The sequence below is a fragment of the Saccoglossus kowalevskii genome, chromosome 15, assembly GCF_978046115.1.
Source record: "Saccoglossus kowalevskii chromosome 15, keSacKowa6.1, whole genome shotgun sequence".
Taxonomy (NCBI): Eukaryota; Metazoa; Hemichordata; class Enteropneusta; family Harrimaniidae; genus Saccoglossus; species Saccoglossus kowalevskii.
This window is the reverse complement of record NC_140655.1, coordinates 15,296,921-15,315,192: the sequence shown is the minus strand read 5'-3', so window position 1 is coordinate 15,315,192 and position 18,272 is coordinate 15,296,921. Positions and strand designations below refer to the sequence as shown.

Below are 18,272 nucleotides of genomic sequence, written 5' to 3'. Positions count from 1 at the left end.
CCTTTTCAATGTACAGAGCAGCATACTAACATTGATTGGTATTATACTGGAAATGTTGATGAGTGAAATGTTTATGAGAGAAATACAAAGCTATCAATAAAACGTATTCATTTTACCAGAGTACTGAGAAGGAAATGACCCTTCTAATCTAGTGCTAGTCAGCAAAGAGAGAAGATTAAAAATAAATCAGAATTGAAAATGTTAAAAATGAGCTGTATTTGGTACTGTATTAGTTCTATTACCGGGTAGTCGTCTATAGTCAAAAATATAATCATAACTATGTCCAATAAATAACATTTTTCGTTTAGGTGTACTTCTATTGGCAATGTGCTTCTAAGTCGAATTATAAAACATTCTGTAGATTATAAATTACGTCACTAAAAAATTTCCAGGATTTGATGATTTCTGAAAGATGAAATATGTAATTCCCTGTTTTGAAGCGATGTTGTTTTCAGACATGTGCATGCAGATATTTTAATAACTAATCTATCATTGTTCTTCATGTCCTTTGGTTTGTCTACACCTACATCACCTACACTACCTACACTACATATACACAGTTCAAAACATTCCCACAGTCATAACTATAATACCTCGCAAAAAGCCCAACACGACACATAATTTTGACTATTGTTCGAATTTACTAGCTGGCCATTAAATGCGCAACTGGCTTTGAGGACCTCTTAAAACTAGCCACTACCAACATGTAAACATTCTTTGTTGTGTGAACACTGGCATGATCCATTCTGACAACAGCATTGCCCCAGTGAAATATTCAAAATTTTGTGATTCTACTGGACTCACAGAAATATCTGCTATTTGCAAATTTAAGCGATTTAATGTGGGAACGAAATTGCTGTATTCCTGTCATGAGAACCCCAATGTTTATTTCTACAAAATTTACAATTTTCAACGACTGATGTAAATTTGTCAATTGCTAAATGAATGTTATTTACAATATTTACAAAGATTGTTTTCATGCTGTTCATTTTCAAAATCTTACAAAACAATACAGTATACCTAGATGTATGAATATCATATAACATTAGAATCATATCAAGTGTGCATGGCTGTTATAACATAATTGAGTGAGCGGATACAACTAACTATCTGTTGAAATGATTCTAGCTGATTTACGCCACAGCATGCATACAAGTTCCCATAATACACCATTCCAATCCTCCAAAGTTACCAAATTAGGTCAATGCCAAATTTATCACGTTTTCAGTAAAAGTCCATGAGATGGAATACATTCTGGTATTCAGATTGACAGGGTTGGCAAATTACAAATCAAATTGAACTCAAATTACTTTCCAGGAAGTCATGTCGCTTTGATAAACAAAGATAAAAAAGATTGCTTTTAAAAGCTACTGCATCACACGTTACACAGAAATTGAACAACGTTTAACTAATATGTCAGTAAATTTTGCTAATTCATCTGAATGTACACAATTTATCCCATCATTTTCAACTTCAAGCTAGCAAACGTCAATCTAAAATAACATGTATTGCATCAATGCAAGTATTTGCAGATGCACAACCTTAGGATAATGGTATTTTACAATCACCCACATTTTACTTATTAGATAAATTCAGTAAAAAAAATTACGTAATCACTTGGTTATTGGAGATGTGATCCGTTTCCATAAAAAATTTGATACTTCTTTAAACTATTTTGCTAATTTGCATATATTACAATATGCAAAATTAGTTGATATGAATAATTTGTCAAGGGTTTATAGTTTTTAGAATATCACTCTCCCGAGATTTTTGAAAAGTCAGCAGGTATACAAGGTACATTGTACTTATATTTTGTCAGAACAGTTAAATATGTAAAGATCATAAAAGAACAGTGTACCATATATATTCATAAAATTAAACTGCTTGTTTTGGCCTCCAGCAAAAATGATTAAAACGACCCATAACGAAACCTAAATGTCACTGAGTTGAGTTTGATCTACCAGGTCAATCACACGTAGTGCGCCTAGCAACCAATTTCAAAAAAATCAAATGACAGTTGAGACATGCCACTTTGACCTTTTCTATTAAATTCATCTTTCATTACAGCAAATTACAAGCACACGACAAGCGTACTGTAAAATAACTGATTCATGCGCTCAAATTATAAAGCCGCTATTAATACATGTACATTGAGCCTGGTTAAGTTTCAAATAACAGGGTACTCTTAAGAGTAAACATTTAATAATTTAGAAGAAAGCCTCTGATTGGCTAACCAGTCCTAAGACCTTAATCAGGAAATATCATATAAACATATATTTTTGTGATTTTCATAATTTCTGAATATAGAAACATTTTGAGAAATTGTGGAAAACTGTCAGAAGTCTAGGTCATAGAACTTATACTCCCACATCGTGATCTCAAAACCACACATACACTGTACATGTAGAATGTTGATCTATAGCCAGCTCCAACAATGGCTGCAATCACAGTCCTCGTACATTGGGACACTTTTGTCAAGCATTTGTTAGTTTTGGTATTTGTCTGATATCGTTATTTTTATTATTAGAGTGAATTCAGCTTCCATTCAATCCAAAAGCTGTTCAAAATGAATGGTTAATTTGTTTAATTCCCTCACAAATCTATAGGTTGGCGTACTGCAATCTGATTGGAGGAAACGGCGCAGCCATGTTGAAATCAGCAGAAGAAGATTTCACTGGCTAAAGAAGACTCATTACACACTCTGCATCTCTCGCTTCAATACGTTCACATATATAAGCTTAGAATAATAAAGTATTATTGTGTGGCCGACCCAGGATGTTAAAAAGTGCAATTTAAATTTTAGTCATTATCACAATAAAAAAAAAAGTTAGGTTCATATTTCACGATGGTAATATTATGAGCAGTTACAATGCAAGAAAGATGATGAAAACAGGAATCTTTTATAGAGTACAGAATGTTCTGAATTTAGAATATCCCAAGTCAATTATTCTTAAATTGTTGATGGAACTTAGCAACGGATTAGGAAATGTCTACAAAAGATAGTTCTTATCTACAAACGGTTTTGTATTTCTCTTTGTTCACAAGACCAACATAACAATAAGCTTGCGGGTGTGGAGATTATCACCTGCACAATATTCTTGCGGTTTATCCAATTACGACGGGAAGCTTAAACACTGCAATGTCAGCACAAGGCAATAAAGACATGTTTTGTTCACAAGGACTTTATAATCAAAACAAACATTGTGTTTAAACAATCACAAGAAAAAAACAAATCAGCAGAGAATGAATTTTGATTTGAAAGCAGTGATGATCAAGAATAGTACCAGCATAGGGTTTGACATGTGCAAGGCACCAGTTAATGCAACATCTACGCTCTTATGCCAATAAAATATTTTAAACTGTAACTTGAGTGTTTGTGTCATGAATGATGAGCCGTGTATCAAGCAGTTCATTGTCTAACACTGATCACAGAACTACTAGTAATTACAAGAATTACAGAAACTAATTTTCTTGTTACCAAGCAGAGAATTGCATGATTGCAATGCATTATGGTACCCACTGAATACTTGACATATGGCATTATCCTCATTTCCATGGAAACATACATTTTGAATAAATGTTTCTCATTATGTCATTTTGTTATTAATCAATTAAAAAACTTAAGAGGTCCATAAAGGACCAGAAAACTATTCACCACATAGCAGATCACCCATAGATGGCTCTACTCATTTATCTCCCTACTTTTACTTGTACATCATGTCTAACTCAAAATGATTTGTAGACGTGCATACAAAATGGTGTCAGCATTATGCTGCCATGACAACAGATCAGAAATCATCAATTTTGTGCCATATTTCATAAATTACAGATTTTTGTGATTGCATTAAAAAATACACGCAAAGTATACATATTTCAATCCGACACTAATTACAAAATCATGGATTAATAATTGATTAGAAGTTCAGGAATTATTGATCAAAATTTAATTTGTTGATTAAAATATTATTGATCCGAAAATATGGATTAGAGTTTGTGAAAGCAGTTCTTATTGTGCTTAGTAGAAAGTTGGAAAAATCTACCAGGAAACTTAATCTTACTAGCTTGATCAGGAATTAAGGTTAAGGTACCCTTAGGCAGAGCCCAAACTGCCATTAAAATTTATGTGTCTGCCAGGCTACAACTTGTATGTTCAAGGCATGCCTAGAACCTGACATGGAACCAATTTGCTCTTAAAATGCATGTCTCTGGCATAGTTTACTCACATCCTTTAGGCGTGGCATGGTTGAAACATACAGCAAACATGAATCTAGAATTCTAGACAGCCGTGATCAAAATATAATATTATTGATATAATATGAGCAGTTAGAAAGAAACTGCATAAGGTAACTAATTTATTTCCCACATTGCATGTACTATATTACCTGAAATATGTATATTTAATATTCTATAGAAACATAAACTGAAATATAAATGGAACATTTAGATACTGTAGCATTGTTTTATTTTAATTAACATCATCAATAATACAAGATTCAACATAACCCAACTGGTTATATTGATTGAAAAGACAGTGAATAGAGTTTGCAATGCTTGCCGATAGCAATGGCGATGCCTAATGGAACACCATTTGCTCATACTGCAGAAACACGAACGGAAATTGCTCATTAGTGAATCTTGGAAGTCAAATCCTTAACCGAGAATAACACACTGTAATAAACTGAATGCGAACAGGTTCTTTTTTTTTCTGCTCATACTCAGACGTGCTACCAACCCACGCTAGTTTCAGTCAATGGGAGGTTGTTTACATGTTGCTATGGCAACAGCCTTTCTACCTGCTTCGCATTGGGAATAAATGGAAAGCTTTTATTCAGCGAATGTTTTCATTGGTCACCATAGTTACCATTTGATTGGCACCTGATGGTGTCAATTTGAAGGTTTACAAGAGATAATAACAACGTCTGACAGGTATCGCATTCATTGAAATACAGAATTGGCTTTATTCAAAACGTGATGAAAAAAACACCATCTTCATCTCTTTTTTTTCTTTCAGATAAAAATGGAAAAACGAATAAAGAAAATGAGATAATTGTTACTGTGTAGTCATAGTAACGAAACATTGATCAAGCACTCTTCAATCCCTTCTTGGATGGGAAAAAAAAAATGTATGTGCACTTTTGTACATTTTTTTGATAGATGACAGAATTATTTGCAGTGATCTTTACCTATAAGATGCAGTAGTATTCAAGACTTAAAAGGTCGGTATAGTGGGATGCAGCGAAGCTTGATTTCCTATGCTAGATAAGCAGTCACTGACAATTCTGGTTGAGTACCATCAAATACATTATTCAAGTTGTTTCCTGCCAAAATTCAATATAAATTTTGCTCCTATGAAATAAAAATCAAGATTTATATTAAGATTAATAAGATATAAAATTTCATTCTATTTTTCAAACGTTATTTTTTCAGAGCCAGGTTATAGTTCATATATTACACTAGGACAACTTAAGCCAATTAAAGAAGCACGAAATAAACAGTCATATAAAATACATTGATACCTGGTAAATTATTTCTAAATAGTAAAATTTTTAGATGATTTAATTCTAATTAAACTTACTAACAAGGCATATAATTTATTATTAATCTTCAAAATCATTTTTCTCAATAATTTTGTGTTCAGTATTTAAAATCCGTGTTCAAGTGTTTGCTTTTCAGTCAGTGTAAGGATCAGTATTGATTATGCAAATTAATCAGCACACTGTGCTTTGTGTGTGAGAAATTCTGCCAAAAATATTATACATGTATTAGTATCTACATACATCAAAGAAATAAAGATAAAGAATTCTTTTTTAGGTTGTAATAATTACAATAAATTACCGGTAATAGCAGACATGGCATCATAGGCTTATATAGTGCTGTGGAATTACAGTTTATGTAATGCCAAATATAACCATTTAGTATATTAATCATGAAATAATGAAATGTTTCATTGGTATTAATGCAGCATCAACTCACTTGTCTCCGTTGCTAAGGAAACAATGCTTCATCAGCTTGCTTGGCTCCATCACCAAGGAAGTCTGTGGGAGCTGTTTAGTTTGCTTCTCACAACATAACAACGGGAAGAAAAGGTCACGATGCTGTCGCCGAATCCATAAATTGACAGTTCAGTTAATAGCCCCAGCGTTTTCTCATCGTCTTCGTCAACATTGAGAGCAATTTTCATCAACTTCATACGACATGTATTTGAATAAAAATTTATCTAACTCCAACTACAGCTTTAATTTGATTAGCCCGCTTGTTATGTATCACTTAATTGACTGGAGAGCTTCACCATCAGAGCTGTTTCTTGCCTAATAATTTACATTCAAAGCATCTGCTTCCACTCATCGTATTTCATTCGTTCTTATTGACACAAACGCTTCACAAAATCCCTGTATCAATTATATAACCTTTTTTCGCTAAACTACACCATACAGTGAGCCTAATTTTTAAATCTAACAGAGAACCGGCTGTCAATTTTTTCTCTGACAGTGTCAAAAAAATAATTTTCAAGGTCTGTCATTAGGCGAGTCTATCAACAGGTCTGATTTCTTTTATAATAACAGATACAAATGTAGGTACAGTATGCATACTGAATACCAAAATGCTGTCATTTCATGTATGTGTTTAGACAAATTTCAATTTCTGAACAACTAATTTCCATAAAAAAAGGATTTATGAAAATCCAATACTACTAGTCGTGTGGGTGTGGGAGATTCTCTAGCCTTGAGGTACTCATGTAGAGTTACAATTCACAGATGACAATTTACTAACTCTGAAAGATAAACAATTTTCAAGGAATCTCCTCAAAAAGCTACTAGGCTACCAGTTTTGATAGTCATGTGCAACTTCTTCACTATATCAGCTCTAATTTGTATCAAGCATGTTGCTTGTTTTAACGTAAGCATTCGTGATTTAGGCTGTGTTTGAAGATAGAGGTACATTTAGCATACGTAAAGTTTGCAAAATATGAAAAATGTTCAGAATTTGTGCCAGCTTAAAATCCATAGATACATGTATGTGTGTATCTGTAAATGGACATAACATTCATGTACATGTACAATGTAGGAAGCTTTACTGCATTTTATTTTTTGGATACAGAGTAACTGCTTGAAGCACCAGCTGTTTATAGGCATTACAAATAAAATTATCAGAATACTGTACCAGTCTAAATCCATTAGAATGGACTGTCTCATTTATGATGACGATGATGATGTATTATTATAATTATTAGTAGTAGTACAGTAGTAGTATTATTATTATTAAACTGAAATCAAATTTTGCTTTATTGGTTGTCAAGTCACATGTGACATTTTTGCCTTTAACTCTTTGCTTATTGGCTGCAAAGCATCATGTGACATTTTTGCTTTTAACTCTTTGCTCATTGGCTGCCAAGCATCATATGACATTAGAGCCAATCCTTTGAATGCAATTTGATCAGCAATTCTCTTGATAATCTCTGTACACGTTGTACGACTTTAAACAGATGTCAAATTTGATTATTAAACTCAAGAATGGGGTGAAAACAACACTCAAGAGTTTTTAACGTGCTGGTTTGAACAGGGAATTCTGCTTTTAAGGTGATGTACTTGAGGGTGTTATAAAGCATCAGAGACTATATTGTACAGCTGCACTGTTACCATTGTCACTGTGTTTTACTGTTTGCAGTTTTACTTATTTACAGTCAAATATAAAGAATCAAAGGACTTGCTCAGACGTCAAGCAAGACTATAAATGAAGCAATCATTCATTGGGCTAACTCGTCCTCATCACATGATGTGATTCATGGTTTTAGCAAGAGAACAATCATGCATCATCATCATCAAAATGATGCATTATGGGAAATATGTTGGAATGTTAGCGTATCTGCATGGCTTACATAACGTCAATGTCGTTATTGGAATTCTCATTGATAACAGTATCAGCAGTGAGGCAAAGCGACCAACGTCACCAGGGACATACACAACTGTTAGAAGCCAGTTATGGCATGACATGCTGACGCCTCGTATCTTCAAAACATCGTATAAGAGGCATGTGGTTTTATAACTCTACAGGCATTACGAATAAAAATCTTTCATTATGAAAAATAGTCAATCATATTCTGGTTTCTATAGCAACATGAAGGTAGACAACTTCTTCCTACTGGCATTCACTAAGACACAAAAAAGAGCAACTACCAGATATAAGGATTTAAATATCTTGTTGAACATGTTACGTCAAACACAAAGCAAAATTACCTGTACTTGTTTCCATGGTAACAACAGGTTTACGATATCATCATGCCTTTGTATCTTACACAAGTAGCCATTTTGAAATCAATAATGAAATAGCGTCTAATTTCACCTCAATATTGTTTTCTAGACGTATAAACAGTCAGACACGCTGAACAGAACCAGTATAAATAGAATGTTAGTAAAATACTTCCTCGCACACATCCAAAATTGTGTCCATAAATAGATAGTATGGCAGGTTAGTAAATTGAGAAATACGATGGTTCTCTTGTTAATTCAAAATGTGTTAAAATAGACAACTAGCTGACACCCACCACTATACTCTCACCTAACGAGAATCAGTTTGTTCATTTCAAAGAGTCTCAGCCTGTGAGCAGTTGTAGAGAATACATGGATTCAGAGCTAGGTCCTTGTTTCGAGTACAGAGAACCATTCATGATGAATACACAATATTACTCAATATAAAAGCATATCTTGTCACCACTAAAGGTGGTCAACCATCACAAACACACAGCTAAGTCAATAAGTCCTTTAATATTTGGCAAATGACTTGAAAGTCCTTGGGTAGCCACTTCTGAGATAGAGCCTTTATAATGGCATATACTGCATTACACTCAATGAATGACGCTCTTTTCACCAATCAAGACTTTGTGTATCTATTACAACATTTCACTGTTAATGGTTTTAGATAAAACAGTTAAAGTGAAAATGCTAGCAAAGATATATATATATCTGGTGTTTGCCATACGTGTGCAGTTATTTGGCAAAGAAAACATATATATGGTGAACAATTTGATATTGTACTACTAACAGAATCATAGAATGTGTTTACCTACTGTCTGACTACGTGCATCTTGACAAAAGTAAAAAGGTCTTTTTCAACTACAAGGGTAGGAATGTTATATCTGACATGTAATCCATCATTTCTAGGACATAGTAAATATACCATCTACTTAACTTGTCTGGTCAGGTACACGCATTGACATGCAATTTCCCACCACAAATTTATCACTACCTGTATGTTAGTTTTGGATGAAACAGAAAAATATCAAAGCATGTGATATACTTGTACATCATCTCAATGATCAAGCTTTGAACAGAAACTTAGTTACCTTTTACAAAAATAACCCTCCATATTTTTTTTAACATTTTCAGGGTGAGCTTTAAATGTAGGTGGTAGTTTTGTTTTAATCTGTTATAACTTGATACATGTACACTGACATGATTGTGGAAAAGTAGGCGAGATGAATAAGTGCTCAAAGTAGAAATGACGTCATGCATGTGGCAGGCAGCCATTGCATTTGCTGTTCACAAATAAGCATCTACCCATGAGCCTTTGCATTTTTAGCATGCGTTATCGTCGCTTAGGACCAGATTCCAGAGTGTGTAGGTGATGATTTCTTCACTTTAATTTTACCTTCATCCCCAGGCCTCGTTCTGAAGACAACAGTCTCTATATTTTGCTTCACAATTTCTGATTAAGACAGGTAACCAATGTTATTTGTCTATTTTGTCAAAAATTTACAAAGTGATTATAGAAAATGTAGATGAGAAACATAATGATGTGCAAAGGGTTAAATTGTTTACTTTTCTAATCTGGTTGTTGTAGAAATAAGAAAATACACTGACCCCCCTAAATAAATGAGATACCAAACTGAATTATGCAAATTTTGGAATAATTATGCAAATTGTGAAATAATTATGCAAGATTGCATAAAGAATATAATCTTCTCTGATTCTCAGTACCGAGAAGCCGAACAAGCCTGGCTTTAAAGTGCTACATATCAGCACAATATAGAGACAGGTGGATAGCTATTCATCATTTTTTTTAATTCCATATCACATATGTAATGAATAATTTCACGCTTATTAAATATTAATAAAATATGTCACGTTGTTAGACAGTACATTGTTCTCTCAAGGGGTGATGAAAGATAATTGAAAAAAGAAACGGCACTGACTGACAGCCACAAAAAAGATAAGCAGGCATATCCCAGCCATTTCATTATTCCTACACTTATTAATTTTGGTGAAGTCACACTGTTGATCTTTTATTAAAATTTAAGACACTGACCTATTCGTAACCTTACACTGCCCTAAGTTGTTAACACCTTCCACACATTGCAGATTGATTATTGACACCTTCCATGATGCAGTGCTACCAAATGTCAATCAACTATTGGCAGCTGCCACATTACTGTTCTACCGAATATCTCATCAACATTAACACTCAAACAATTGTAAGCGCCATCAGCCTGACTTCGAAATTAAGGAAAGAAGAAAAAATTGAAGAAAACTACAGTATGAAGCTGTAACATCCTTAGTAAAATAAAGTTTAACAAACTGATACATCAAGAGCTGAGCAAAAAAGTTGCATCCGATAAATGCCTCAAATCGACAGTCACAGAAAATAATGTCTAAAATTAAAAAAAATATCCGCATCAACACTGTGCTAGCCATATCCATCCTACACTACATGTAATTGGTGTATCTCAGTATAGCTTGCTTTTGTACCTACTTTCCCTTGAGGTACATCTGAGGAATGATGACAGACAGACATACGAATAGAACCCAAAGCATAAGTCCCCATTTCAGACTTTGTTCTACAGAGACTAATAAAACAAGCAGCTAAATTATATATTTGTGCACACAGTATTTAGAAAAGTAGGTAACTAATGAGCCATTAAAGAGTAGAGGGATAATTAGCCTGCAGCCACCTTCTTAGGCAATCAATGATACACATACATGTACATATACATATATATATACATACATGAAGATTCATCCTTCTAAAGCTACCTATACACTATATGAGAAAATGATTTACTCTCTATTTGGACAATCTATAAATATTGAAAACTACTGTAACAGGCTAAATTATTGACTAGGTTTTATTTTCGCTGATAGCTAATGTTCGAAATGAACACCCAGGGAATACAAAGTTAGAATGCATTGTTCCATTCACAGACCAGTAATTTTTTTTACAGTACTGCAAATATGGCTGCCAAGCATGTAAGAAGACTGCCCTCTGGTGATAAGAATAGATATACATTGCATCTGCTGAGAGGTACCACAGCTGTGCAATAAATATTTCTGTCAATAAAAACAATTGGAGGGGGCCTGCTTTTAAATTTCATTTTGAGAAACTCAGAATTTCTTTAAATTGGGAATTTTTGCAGTTTTATCGACAGCATTTTAATAACTGTGCAGTTGATTCCCCGTGAGCGAATAAGAGTCATTTCTACCACACAGAATAATTCAATATCAAATTTAATTTGAATGACCTTTTCCCTGCAAGGACAACATTTCCCAATTAGAACATAAAATGTTAATGTCAACAATACATGCACATAGCAATTTTCTGTCACACTAGATACAATTTTCTCAATAGGGTTTCAAGACGCACACTTGACAATGAATGGAAGATTACTTCAGTGGTCCAATTTACTCAAAAAAAAAAAAAATCCTATTAGTAGATGTTTTAGAAATCAAGAAGGAGGGGACTTCAAACTTCTCCTTAAATATCTATAAAAGAGGAATTGACACACAGTTTTCGCGTTCAGTGTACTACAAAAGCAGTAATTTCATTAATACTTATATATTCAGAATTGACACACAGAATTTGCCGTTCAATACAAGTAATTTCATTTAAATACCAATCAGGAACTTATTTTTTCCCTCTAATTGAAAAAAATTCTAGTGTGTACTTGTGTTTTTCTTATGATTGGGGATCAGTCCACTGCTGAGGTAATTAAATGAAACATTTGTACAGAAAAGCAATGAATACAGAGCAAACAAAGTTCAAGAATTAATAGAAGATATAAAAATTAATAAAAAAACATATTTCTTCTATTAGAGGCGCATCTTCAATAGAAGCGCATATAAACCGCATTTATTGTATATTCAATCATTCACAACACACATCACCTGCTGAGTGTCCACTACGGGTAGTCAAAATAAATGGGTAAAAAACAACATCAACAGGAGATAAAGTGATAAAATATTATGTATTTTGACCATAGATACATCTATCTAATTTACATAAGCACATGCACTACTGAAAGAGTAAATATGATCCATATATTTTTTTTTTATTCTGTATGCACATATTTGCTGCATGCAAAGACGCAATACATCTTTGTTTGTACAACTAGTTGTGAATTTTTCTCCAACTGACTCCCAATCCTAATTCAATAGTGACACTACCGGTATGTCAATTAAGAAACGACTACCATACACTGCATCATCCGCATCAGTGGCTCATGAGAGAAATATAAAATCATTAAATGTCATTAAACTTGGAATTAAAGCTAAAAGAAAAACTCACTGAGATAAAGGAGTAATGGTAATCCGAACATTTTTTTAGAATCACATATAACTGACTGAGAATTAGTATAAGGAACAAAAACATAGATTACAAATGATAAATTTCAATAACTGTCATAAGCTTTTGTGTATGTAATAAGTTGGGCTAATTTATATTTGGCATTTCAGGCTTGTTGTGTTCCAGTATAGCATGTAGGAGTATTTTTAAATTTACAAATAACACTGCATGATGGGAAATACTATGTAGAATAGATAAGTAGCATTATGTTTCAGTCTCATTAATCATGGCATATTGTGATGTTTGAACAATGTACATGTAGTATTGAGTTTAAAGATGAAACTGTGGAGAAAATATATTTCAAAGTCTACAACTTGTGTGTAAGAAATACCTTAATACAAACTCAATACATAAATCCAATATAAAGACAGCACACAATTATATTGATTTGGACACAAGAACTTTGCTTTCTGCTGATATTGAATCTTACTGTTACCTTGCCAGACAAGTGCAAGTAAAAACTATACAAGCTCATCATGTTGCCAGAAAAATAATATACTGGCAATGTTTAAGATGGAAGAACATAGCCATAGCCAATTGCACTAACATGATAACTAAATGTCATGGACAACCAGACCTAGCTGGAAACCAACATCTGCTTTATCTTCATCATCATCTTTATCCTCAGGTAAATCTTGTGGCTTAGATCATGTAATTTGAGTCTGCGGCACACTCACCCAGGATATGGTATGCTCCCTTTTGGTGTTCATTCACTACACTGGATACAATGCTAACTCAGGATTACCAATCACAACCCACCCAGAATCCACCAATCACGATCCACCCAGGATCAACCAATTACAATCCACCCAGGATCCACCAATCACAACCTATCCTGTATCCATGAATCACAGCAAACCCTGGATACACCAATCACAATACCTGGATTCTTTTGACTCAGTTTCAGACAAGTAACATTCCTAAGTTGTTCAGCTATGTATATTGGAGAGAAATGGGAAGCAAGTTTCACTTCATTTGTTGTCAGTATTACCGGGTGGGGGGTGGGAGGGTATAATGTACATCATCTTACAATGTATCATGAGATCAACTAATATTCAGTTGCATGTAGGATTGAGAAATAACACTCGAAACCTGCAAAGCATGTATAATTATATATTCAGATATTAACTATTATCACTATTTTTTTTATTCATTATGTAATGTTTTTGTGCTATGTACACTGAGAAATCAGAGATCAAGCCTGCATATAATATTCCTGCTTAAACGTTGATAATAAAAATATATATGTAATAATTATTATATACTGATAAATTTGTAAAGAAAATAGGTTGTGAATATGGTGTTTCACCCAGACAGGAGATAGTCAGCCTATTACAATCTACCATGTAAAGTATTTATTGAGAAAGACTTGAATATTCAAAATATAGTAACATGTCCGAGGTTTGAGTATATTATATTTTTATTCGTAATAGGTTCAGTTTCCAGAATTTCTGTTGTACGTGTTAGCGACATTTCTAATGGGTTACCATTAATCCTATACAGCAACATTTTCCAATACCATGAAATGATTAAAAGTACAGGTCTGCGACCCCACTTTGTTTTTCAATGATACTCTACAGATGCAGATTTCTACCTTTGTATAAAAACAATTTTAAAATTCAGAACACTTTCATGCAACTGTATTGATCAGCCTTCACCAAAATAATGCTTCTTTGTACACTGTGAAATAAAATGATGTTGTTTTTACTTTTAAGGTTTTTCCCCCAAATGTGTTTTCTATTTATTCATTTTTAATCAAAAATTGCTAAAATAGATCATTTCTCAGAATTTGATTGGTTTCCCACCTGTATGTAACATCGTGCCACAGGGAATCCTATTAATATATTTTATATTCAGGGCACCTTAGATTTTTATATAAAGAATTCTTCTATGCCAACAATGGTCCAGCCAATGAAATCCACCCATCGAATCAATAGTGTGAGAGTATATTAGTAATTCATATGTTCTCTCTCGACAACACGTATCACTTTCATGTTGAACAATCTCTGAGGCAAAACAATACTACAGACTACAAACCATATCCTAACAGTTTAGCATGTGCAATGTGAAAGCAGCTTATTAAATGTAAGAACTTATACTTTTTCTGTAATACAAGTGCTATCGCTTTTAATACAATTTTCAATACACAAACTAGTATATCACATGCACATTTTATGAATAATGAAAATGTAAATATTTGATGAGAAATATAAATGCTGGTATTTTAAAATTACATGCCTATATAATAAATTATAGTCACCTATCTTAAAAGAGGAAAACACAAAAGACAGAAATTGTAATTTGAAATCTATATGCAGTAATATGTAATTCCGTCGTAGTCAATTTTCGAGAATGTATTACAGTTTTTCATTACGAAAATTGTGTCTTTCAATTAGATGATTGGTAGCGCACTTTGTTTGCCTTCGCAATTATGACAAGTTCCATGATATTGCCACCTCCCAACCATTTTTCATTACTAACACATCTATTTCAATTTACATTAAACACTGAGCCACATCATACTCTTTTGTGTATTTCAAAGTTAGATTGTTACACAGGTTTAAATAGTGCTTGCTAATTCTGACGCATGCACACAAGGTCCTTCCATTACCTAAAGTATTGAATTTCTTGTTTGCAGCGTCTAATGAGCATTATTCCATCGTGACAGCAGTATGCTTAGCAACACTGTCATGCAAAGCTAATTTTCATTTTGACGTGTTCCTTTTCCATCTATTGTTGATTTTTTTTGTGTGTGGCTTAATGAAGCATGCGGGCAGGATTCACTTTCACTATGCCCTTATTTGTCAAGTAAAGCTTTGGTAAAGCTTAAGGCGTTCCCCGGTTATTTGTACTTCATTGAACAAGATAGACAGCTGTGGATTCTCTCACGGGGTGTGTCCACTTTATATCCATTCACTGAAAAATACTAGCCCCTTTCAAGCCAACCTGCTCTAAGGACAGACGCCCAAACTGCAAACCGCACACAATACATCACACACTATGACACAAAGGACAGACAGTACGTGGGAGGTGGGGCCCCCTGCTAAATAATAGATGAAATGGTTTGAATAAAAAAAAACATGATCGGTCAGGTCATTGTATAAAATATTTAAACAAGACCAGGAAGAATGAATGTATATGCTATAAATACTTCACCAACGTTCGGTGGGCTAACGGTTTCTAGAACCGTGGTGGGCTGAAGACCTGGCCGGGGATAGAGGGGGACAGACAACAAACAAAACATTCAGATAGGTCCACAGTACTCAAACTTGCCTGCCGCTCTCTCTTGAACTTCAAGAAAGCTTCTTGCAAATTTGCAGCTTTTGCTTTTTTCTTGTTTTTCTTTCCCTTCTTCGGCTTGAAGTCGATTACAAAGACATTAGCCTTGACCTCTTGTGGGACCGGGTGGTCAGTGTTTTGGTTGTTTTCGCTTAGTGCCGACATGTCGTCCGCCATCTTGAAAAAGAAAGAACGAGGAAGTTAGTCTTAGGTGTGGAAATATACCTTAGGTCAACATTGTCAGCAGGACACATATGGATGAATGGTCTTACGCAAGGCTACTGCCCTAGGCAGCAAAACCGACATTCAATAAACCACACTTTATGGTGGAAGTAATGGAATGTACACAGGGGACGATGTACCTGCCAACATGATCGCGATGACTCCACCATCGCTAACACCACCAAACGAAAAGACCGGACCCCGTAAATATGGCATGCATTCAGAAAGCCCTTCACTGAAAGCTGATAGTTAGAAGTAAAGAACTGAGCCGGTAAAACTGTTCAATATTATAAGTATCTTAATACCTGCAATGTTTGGCCGTTGTTTTGAATGAACGCCTAGGAGAATTTCAAAACATTGAAAATGGAACACATATTTTGATTGGGTATAATCATGTATCAAGTACGTCACCAACCAATCAGGCTCCATGTTATAAATATTCAAGCTAAATATCCGCGTGCTTGCGTCTACCCCCTGACCTTAGTCAGGTGATCATCTGAGTTCCGATCGTTGTCAATGGCAACGACGACGCTTTCCTCCCGATGAGTGAAAATTATCTGCCCAACTGAATTGTAAAACGCATATAAACGAACAAATCGTACTACCATACACCCAAATAGTTAGATCAGAATTTGAAACAATGAAGTAACACCCCAACATCATCATGGCTGTATTTGATACGTTGGATCATTTTTTTTATCATTTTCACGTTGCGGGTCGTAAAAAGTAGATTGTTTTATAAATGAGATAATATTTGAAAGATAACTTCAGGTAAACTCCAGCGTCTTGGAAAAGCTGTTACAAAAACAAACAAACAGAGGCGTGGAAGTAGGAATGCGCCCTCAATAAACAATTACAAAAATAACGATCAGTAAAGTTATTGAGGGCGCGCTCATTAATGGGTCGTCGTGGGCAAGCGGCGAGTTTCGTAAGTGAAATTGTGCGTAGTTTTGCACTGATAAACGTGCTATATATTTGAAACGTCGAATATCTAACTATAGTATTTTTTTTCACAGAAGTTTATCGTCAAGTTTTCGACTCAGCTCACTGTCTTTGAATTGAAGTACGTAGATGCATAATCGAAATAAGCCTACGTACTATCTGCCAGCTTTGTAATTTTAACTAAATTGAAAACGAACGTCATTTTCTGTGTTTCAAAAAAAAAAGTGTAAATTGAAAATATTTATAAAGTGCCAAATTACATCAAACTGTATTCACTATTCTTTGATGTCGATGTAGACCTAACATTTTCACACCTAACTACTGGCAATATAACCAGGATGTCTACAACACCCACACTTCTCAATAGACCTTATTCAATAAAGGCCGTTGCGGGCGAGAAAGCAACACGGCTTGTTTTGCCCCTACCCAAATGAGATGCTGAATTATTCGAGTTACGGATATCGAGTTACAAAAGTGGCCACGCCAATATTGTAGAAACCATGCCAACTTTTGCGAAACCACGCCCAAATTGTAACTCGATGTTCAAATAACAGTTAACCAAACTTCGAGTTATGGGCAACATAAATTGTTACTGTTGTTTAACGTCCACACTTAGTAACTCGATCTTTAATTAACAGTTAAGCAAAGATCGAGAAGCAACATAGATTTGTTGCTTTGTTTAACGTTCAAATTTAGTAACTCAAATGTTAATTAACAGTTTCGAACTTCGAGTTACGTGAAACATAAAACATATACTATACTATATGTTATGTATATTATATATGATACTATGAATATTTACTTGGGATTTTTGATATGTGTTGGTTCTTGGATATTTTAGTTGTCCTGTATTTCGTTTAGTAATTCAGACTTCCCAGACTGAGTAAAAACGAATAGTTCGTGATTTTGACACAGAAAATGCCTGGGCTAAATCATATGCTGAGGGATGGTCGCTTAGGTATGTGCACTCGAACTTACAGAACATAGACCTAAATGCGTTGAGCAATCAAAAAAAAAGAAATACTTTGCGCAAAAGTATGTTCGAGGTCTTCAATTTCTGATAACATAAATACGGTTTTAACCTTCGCTTATTATGACACCCTCAAAGGCGAGTGATTCAAGTTTTCCTCAAGGATAAACGAGCGTTTTGTACTATGATTTGAAACAGTTTCGTGTACTTCACGTGTTCATTTGCGTTTTGGGGTTCATCACTGCCG

At 34.2% G+C, this 18,272-nt stretch overlaps 1 protein-coding gene and 1 long non-coding RNA gene across 3 annotated transcripts; one reads left to right on the top strand and one right to left on the bottom strand.

Moving 5' to 3' along the window:
- Positions 1–7,483: 7,483 nt before the first annotated feature.
- LOC144346252 (uncharacterized) lies at positions 7,484–8,084 on the top strand. Its single transcript, XR_013419489.1, has 2 exons — positions 7,484–7,577; positions 7,682–8,084. It is a non-coding gene; the product is annotated as an uncharacterized LOC144346252 (long non-coding RNA).
- Positions 8,085–15,331: 7,247 nt separating this feature from the next.
- Positions 15,332–16,524, bottom strand: LOC146734010 (uncharacterized). Of its 2 annotated transcripts, none has more exons than XM_085490491.1 (2): positions 16,254–16,409; positions 15,332–16,068 (listed from the first exon to the last, which is right to left on the bottom strand). In XM_085490491.1, exons 1-2 carry the CDS (start codon positions 16,281–16,283, stop codon positions 15,793–15,795), a joined length of 306 nt encoding a protein of 101 aa, XP_085346617.1. In that variant the 5' UTR covers positions 16,284–16,409; the 3' UTR covers positions 15,332–15,792. The 2 variants fall into 2 exon arrangements, 1 of the variants encoding a protein (XP_085346617.1); XR_014926571.1 differs by lacking the exon at positions 16,254–16,409 and adding an exon at positions 16,419–16,524 and having other exon boundaries at positions 15,962–16,068.
- Positions 16,525–18,272: the final 1,748 nt, after the last annotated feature.

Bases quoted from the DNA above. Each gene is read 5' to 3' on its own strand.
- LOC146734010 (XM_085490491.1), bottom strand. From the start codon at position 16,283: ATGGTGGAGTCATCGCGATCATGTTGGCAG. The intron at 16,069-16,253 runs GTACATCGTCCC...TTCTTTTTCAAG, and splicing joins CATCGCGATCATGTTGGCAG to ATGGCGGACGACATGTCGGC.